This window comes from Anomaloglossus baeobatrachus, chromosome 10 (genome assembly GCF_048569485.1).
Source record: "Anomaloglossus baeobatrachus isolate aAnoBae1 chromosome 10, aAnoBae1.hap1, whole genome shotgun sequence".
Lineage (NCBI taxonomy): Eukaryota > Metazoa > Chordata > Amphibia > Anura > Aromobatidae > Anomaloglossus > Anomaloglossus baeobatrachus.
Window position 1 is genome coordinate 2,845,335 of NC_134362.1, and position 7,009 is coordinate 2,852,343.

The 7,009-nt window shown below is 60.5% G+C and overlaps 1 protein-coding gene across 1 annotated transcript; it reads left to right on the forward strand.

The window, feature by feature from the left end:
- Positions 1–4,066: 4,066 nt before the first annotated feature.
- On the forward strand, positions 4,067–6,196 carry KCNJ11 (potassium inwardly rectifying channel subfamily J member 11). Its single transcript, XM_075326541.1, has one exon. The coding sequence runs from the start codon at positions 4,331–4,333 to the stop codon at positions 5,492–5,494; it is 1,164 nt and encodes a 387-aa protein (XP_075182656.1). The 5' UTR covers positions 4,067–4,330; the 3' UTR covers positions 5,495–6,196.
- Positions 6,197–7,009: the final 813 nt, after the last annotated feature.

A 7,009-nucleotide genomic window follows, 5' to 3' on the forward strand; every position in this document is an offset into this window, starting at 1 on the left:
CTGGCCTCCTGCGCCCTCTGGTAGCCGCTTCTGTGATGTCTCCTTTCTTGTTTGTCCTCTCCTGGCCTCCTGCGCCCTCTGGTGGCTGCTCCTGGGATGTCTCCTTTCTTCTTTGTCCTCTCCTGGCCTCCTGCGCCCTCTGGTGGCCGCTTCTGGGATGTCTCCTTTCTTCTTTGTCCTCCTGCGCCCTCTGGTGGCCACTCCTGGGATGTCTCCTTTCTTCTTTGTCCTCTCCTGGCCTCCTGCGCCCTCTGGTGGCCGCTTCTGGGATGTCTCCTTTCTTCTTTGTTCTCTCCTGGCCTCCTGCGCCCTCTGGTGGCCACTCCTGGGATGTCTCCTTTCTTCTTTGTCCTCTCCTGGCCTCCTGCGCCCTCTGGTGGCCGCTTCTGGGATGTCTCCTTTCTTCTTTGTCCTCTCCTGGCCTCCTGCGCCCTCTGGTGGCCGCTTCTGGGATGTCTCCTTTCTTCTTTGTCCTCCTGCGCCCTCTGGTGGCCACTCCTGGGATGCCTCCTTTCTTCTTTGTCCTCTCCTGGCCTCCTGCGCTCTCTGGTAGCCGCTTCTCGGATGTCTCCTTTCTTGTTTGTCCTCTCCTGGCCTCCTGCGCCCTCTGGTGGCTTCTCCTGGGATGTCTCCTTTCTTCTTTGTCCTCTCCTGGCCTCCTGCGCCCTCTGGTGGCTGCTCCTGGGATGTCTCGTTTCTTCTTTGTCCTCTCCTGGCCTCCTGTGCCCTCTGGTGGCCGCTTCTGGGATGTCTCCTTTCTTCTTTGTCCTCTCCTGGCCTCCTGCGCCCTCTGGTGGCCGCTTCTGGGATGTCTCCTTTCTTCTTTGTCCTCTCCTGGCCTCCTGCGCCCTCTGGTGGCCGCTTCTGGGATGTCTCCTTTCTTCTTTGTCCTCTCCTGGCCTCCTGCGCCCTCTGGTGGCTGCTCCTGGGATGTCTTCTTTCTTCTTTGTCCTCTCCTGGCCTCCTGCGCCCTCTGGTGGCCGCTTCTGGGATATCTCCTTTCTTCTTTTTCCTCCTGCGCCTTCTGGTGGCCACTCCTGGGATGTCTCCTTTCTTCTTTGTCCTCTCCTGGCCTCCTGCGCCCTCTGGTGGCTGCTCCTGGGATGTCTTCTTTCTTCTTTGTCCTCTCCTGGCCTCCTGCGCCCTCTGGTGGCCGCTTCTGGGATGTCTCCTTTCTTCTTTGTCCTCCTGCGCCCTCTGGTGGCCACTCCTGGGATGCCTCCTTTCTTCTTTGTCCTCTCCGGCGCCCTCTGGTAGCCGCTTCTCGGATGTCTCCTTTCTTGTTTGTCCTCTCCTGGCCTCCTACGCCCTCTGGTGGCCGCTTCTCGGATGTCTCCTTTCTTGTTTGTCCTCTCCTGGCCTCCTGCGCCCTCTGGGGGCCGCTTCTGGGATGTCTCCTTTCTTCTTTGTCCTCTCCTGGCCTCCTGCGCCCTCTGGTGGCCGCTTCTGGGATGTCTCCTTTCTTCTTTGTCCTCTCCTGGCCTCCTGCGCCCTCTGGTGGCCGCTTCTGGGATGTCTCCTTTTTTCTTTGTCCTCCTGCGCCCTCTGGTGGCCACTCCTGGGATGCCTCCTTTCTTCTTTGTCCTCTCCTGCGCCCTCTGGTAGCCGCTTCTCGGATGTCTCCTTTCTTGTTTGTCCTCTCCTGGCCTCCTACGCCCTCTGGTGGCCGCTTCTCGGATGTCTCCTTTCTTGTTTGTCCTCTCCTGGCCTCCTGCGCCCTCTGGGGGCCGCTTCTGGGATGTCTCCTTTCTTCTTTGTCCTCTCCTGGCCTCCTGCGCCCTCTGGTGGCCGCTTCTGGGATGTCTCCTTTCTTCTTTGTCCTCTCCTGGCCTCCTGCGCCCTCTGGTGGCCGCTTCTGGGATGTCTCCTTTCTTCTTTGTCCTCCTGCGCCCTCTGGTGGCCACTCCTGGGATGCCTCCTTTCTTCTTTGTCCTCTCCTGCGCCCTCTGGTAGCCGCTTCTCGGATGTCTCCTTTCTTGTTTGTCCTCTCCTGGCCTCCTACGCCCTCTGGTGGCCGCTTCTCGGATGTCTCCTTTCTTGTTTGTCCTCTCCTGGCCTCCTGCGCCCTCTGGGGGCCGCTTCTGGGATGTCTCCTTTCTTCTTTGTCCTCTCCTGGCCTCCTGCGCCCTCTGGTGGCCGCTTCTGGGATGTCTCCTTTCTTCTTTGTCCTCTCCTGGCCTCCTGCGCCCTCTGGTGGCCGCTTCTGGGATGTCTCCTTTCTTCTTTGTCCTCCTGCGCCCTCTGGTGGCCACTCCTGGGATGCCTCCTTTCTTCTTTGTCCTCTCCTGCGCCCTCTGGTAGCCGCTTCTCGGATGTCTCCTTTCTTGTTTGTCCTCTCCTGGCCTCCTACGCCCTCTGGTGGCCGCTTCTCGGATGTCTCCTTTCTTGTTTGTCCTCTCCTGGCCTCCTGCGCCCTTCTGGGGGCCGCTTCTGGGATGTCTCCTTTCTTCTTTGTCCTCTCCTGGCCTCCTGCGCCCTCTGGTGGCCGCTTCTGGGATGTCTCCTTTCTTCTTTGTCCTCTCCTGGCCTCCTGCGCCCTCTGGTGGCCGCTTCTGGGATGTCTCCTTTCTTCTTTGTCCTCCTGCGCCCTCTGGTGGCCACTCCTGGGATGCCTCCTTTCTTCTTTGTCCTCTCCTGCGCCCTCTGGTAGCCGCTTCTCGGATGTCTCCTTTCTTGTTTGTCCTCTCCTGGCCTCCTACGCCCTCTGGTGGCCGCTTCTCGGATGTCTCCTTTCTTGTTTGTCCTCTCCTGGCCTCCTGCGCCCTCTGGGGGCCGCTTCTGGGATGTCTCCTTTCTTGTTTGTCCTCTCCTGGCCTCCTGCGCCCTCTGGTGGCCGCTTCTGGGATGTCTCCTTTCTTGTTTGTCCTCTCCTGGCCTCCTGCGCCCTCTGGTGGCCGCTTCTGGGATGTCTCCTTTCTTCTTTGTCCTCTCCTGGCCTCCTGCGCCCTCTGGTGGCCGCTTCTGGGATGTCTCCTTTCTTCTTTGTCCTCTCCTGGCCTCCTGCGCCCTCTGGTGGCCGCTTCTGGGATGCTTTGACTGCAGGTGTCGCTACCTTCAGTTGAGGCTCTGCTGTCAGCGGCAGCTCCCGGTGCACGGGCTGCGGGTCCTCTGCTCCGGGTGCACGGGCTGCGGGTCCTCTGCTCCGGGTGCGCGGGTCCTCTGCTCCGGGTGCACGGGCTGCGGGTCCTCTGCTCCGGGTGCACGGGCTGCGGGTCCTCTGCTCCGGGTGCACGGGCTGCGGGTCCTCTGCTCCGGGTGCGCGGGTCCTCTGCTCCGGGTGCGCGGGTCCTCTGCTCCGGGTGCGCGGGTCCTCTGCTCCGGGTGCACGGGCTGCGGGTCCTCTGCTCCGGGTGCACGGGCTGCGGGTCCTCTGCTCCGGGTGCGCGGGCTGCGGGTCCTCTGCTCCGGGTGCACGGGTCCTCTGCTCCGGGTGCACGGGCTGCGGGTCCTCTGCTCCGGGTGCACGGGTCCTCTGCTCCGGGTGCACGGGCTGCGGGTCCTCTGCTCCGGGTGCACGGGTCCTCTGCTCCGGGTGCACGGGTCCTCTGCTCCGGGTGCACGGGTCCTCTGCTCCGGGTGCACGGGTCCTCTGCTCCGGGTGCACGGGTCCTCTGCTCCGGGTGCACGGGTCCTCTGCTCCGGGTGCACGGGTCCTCTGCTCCGGGTGCGCGGGTCCTCTGCTCCGGGTGCGCGGGTTCTCTGCTCCGGGTGCGCGGGTCCTCTGCTCCGGGTGCACGGGCTGCGGGTCCTCTGCTCCGGGTGCACGGGCTGCGGGTCCTCTGCTCCGGGTGCACGGGCTGCGGGTCCTCTGCTCCGGGTGCACGGGCTGCGGGTCCTCTGCTCCGGGTGCACGGGCTGCGGGTCCTCTGCTCCGGGTGCACGGGCTGCGGGTCCTCTGCTCCGGGTGCACGGGCTGCGGGTCCTCTGCTCCGGGTGCACGGGCTGCGGGTCCTCTGCTCCGGGTGCACGGGTCCTCTGCTCCGGGTGCGCGGCTTCTCTGCTCCGGGTGCACGGGCTGCGGGTCCTCTGCTCCGGGTGCACGGGCTGCGGGTCCTCTGCTCCGGGTGCACGGGTCCTCTGCTCCGGGTGCGCGGCTTCTCTGCTCCGGGTGCACGGGCTGCGGGTCCTCTGCTCCGGGTGCGCGGGTTCTCTGCTCCGGGTGCGCGGGTTCTCTGCTCCGGGTGCACGGGTCCTCTGCTCCGGGTGCACGGGCTGCAGCTCCCGTGCTCGCCCCGCGCCCCCGCCGGTGATTGGCGGCCACAGATGGAGCTGCCGGTCGCACGCTCGGAGCTGGCCGGCCAGAGCTCTCCCGCTGCGGGCGGCTGCAGTCATGCTGTCCCGGAAGGGTCTGATCCCGGAGGAGTACGTGCTGAGCCCGCGCCTGGCCGAGGAGCTGCAGGAGCCCCGGTACCGGGCACAGGAGCGGCGGGCGCGATTTGTGGCCAAGAACGGGACGTGTAATGTGTCGCACAAGAACATCCGGGAGCAGGGCCGCTTCCTGCTGGACGTGTTCACCACGGTGGTGGACCTGCGATGGCGCCACACGCTGCTGATCTTCACCATGTCCTTCCTCTGCACCTGGCTGCTCTTCGGGATGGTCTGGTGGCTCATCGCCTTTGCCCATGGAGACTTGGACCTTCAGGATGGCGACTTTGTGCCCTGTGTGACCAGCGTCCAGTCCTTCACCGCCGCCTTTCTCTTCTCCATCGAGGTGCAGGTGACCATCGGTTTTGGGGGGCGGATGATCACGGAGGAGTGTCCTGCCGCCATCCTGGTCCTCATAGTCCAGAACATTGTGGGTCTGGTCATTAACGCCATCATGCTGGGTTGCATTTTCATGAAGACAGCGCAAGCGCACCGCCGCGCCGAGACTCTCATCTTCAGCAAGCACGCGGTCATCGCCCTGCGCAATGGTAAACTGTGCTTCATGTTACGGGTGGGCGACCTGCGCAAGAGCATGATCATCAGCGCCACCATCCGCATGCAGGTGGTCCGAAAGTCCAGCAGCGCAGAGGGCGAGGTGCAGCCCCTCCACCAGATCGACATCCAGATGGAGAATCCCATCAATACCAGCGGCATCTTCCTGGTGTCGCCACTCATCATCTGCCACACCATCACCAAGGACAGCCCGCTGTACGAACTGTCTGCCACCGACCTCACCCACCACCAGGACCTGGAGATCATCGTCATCCTGGAGGGGGTGGTGGAGACCACCGGGATCACCACCCAGGCCCGCACCTCCTACCTGGCGGATGAAATCCTGTGGGGTCAGCGCTTTGTGCCCATCATCTCAGAGGAGGACGGCCGCTACGCTGTGGACTACTCTAAGTTTGGGAACACGGTGAAGGTGCCCACCCCAACCTGTACGGCCCGACAACTGGAAGAGGACCCACAAGACCCCCGCTCCTTCTCCCCTAAAAGCATCGTCCGCAAAAGGAACATGTCTGTCAGGGTAAAGCCAAAGTTCACGCTGCTAGATGAGGAGCCGTCCTGACCCCGGGCCCCTCCATGGTTCTAGATCGGGGTCTTCTATGCAGTAATGACATCTCAGGAGCAGCAGAGCCGTGTGTGCAGGGACCACGCTGGTAGCGGGGGTGCACATCGCTGTGTGGCGTACTGCAGGTGAGTGGGGTCACATGGGGGGACCGCAAGTAAAACGTCACAAAAGTGGTAACTACTCATTTTTGCGCCTTGCTTGTCCCTATGGTGTATGTGGCCTCGGTCTCCTGCAGGACGCCGCGCAGAGCCCTCGTTACCCGTGTGCCGCCGTCTGCACCACCATTACTTCTTGCCTCAAACTTTGCTGGCCTGGTCTCCAGGATTCCTGTTGAGGGGGAGGACGGGGTTAAGTTTGTGCTATTTATACTCAGTGACTGCAGCGCGTCCTCGCCACTCTCTGAGGACACTTATCGCTGCCCGGGGGGGGAGGTTCTGCAGCAGCTGCCTCCATTCTTCATGTCCGATTGCTCAAGTTTTCTAATATTATTATAAAATGGAATCTGCTGATCGTAGACAATGGCGACTCCTCCATTATTATATATATATCGCCTTCACCTGTCAAGCGCCGTACACAGATTAAGAGGGTCATGTATAGTAGAGGAGGGGGTCACATAATAGAGGGGGTCACATTAGAGGAGAGGTCACATATAGTAGAGGTGGGTCACAATAGAAGAGGGGATCACATATAGTAGAGGGGGTCACATAGTAAAAGAGGGTTCACATAATAGAGGAGGGGGTCACAGTAGAGGCAGGGTCACATAATAGAGGTGGGAGGGTCACATCATAGAGGTGGGGGTCACAGTAGAGGTGGGTGTCACATAGTAGAGGCGGGGTTACATAATAGGAGGTGGGAGTAACATAGTAAAAGTGGGGTCACATAATAGAGGTGGGGGTCACATAATAGATGAGGGGGTCAGATAACGGAAGGGTCACATAGAAGTGGGTTCAAATAATAGAGGAGGAATCACATAGTAGAGGCAGAGTCACATAACGGAGGAGGGGGTCACATAGTAAAGGTGGGGTCACATAATAGAGGTTAAGTCACATATAGTAGAAGAGGGGTCACATAATAGAGGAGGGGTCACATAATAGAGGAGGGGTCACATAATAGAGGAGGGGTCACATAATAGATGACGGGGTCACAGAGGAAGGTTCACATAGTAGTGTTAAGGAGGGCCATAGGATCAAATACTTCGACACATAGGGGATTGTGGGAAATCATCGATGAAACGTATTATGTCACCTTGCATAGTTTGTTCAGATACATACATGTGACACAGATCAAAGATGGCCGCTACTTCCTGTCCTGTATAGCCTGCCCTGGTATGCGAGGAATGCAGGCATTGTCCAGATGTAAGAAGAATTACCATATAAGGAGACGGCCCACTGGCCAACTTCATGGACCAGCCCACCGATGATGTCATGGATCCGCCCACCGATGTCATCACTGATCCGGCCACTAATTATGTCCCAAACCAACCCACTAATCAGCCCATGAACTAATCCATTG

Excerpts from the sequence above, each read along its gene's own strand:
- KCNJ11 (XM_075326541.1), top strand. The coding sequence starts at position 4,331 with ATGCTGTCCCGGAAGGGTCTGATCCCGGAGGAGTACGTGCTGAGCCCG.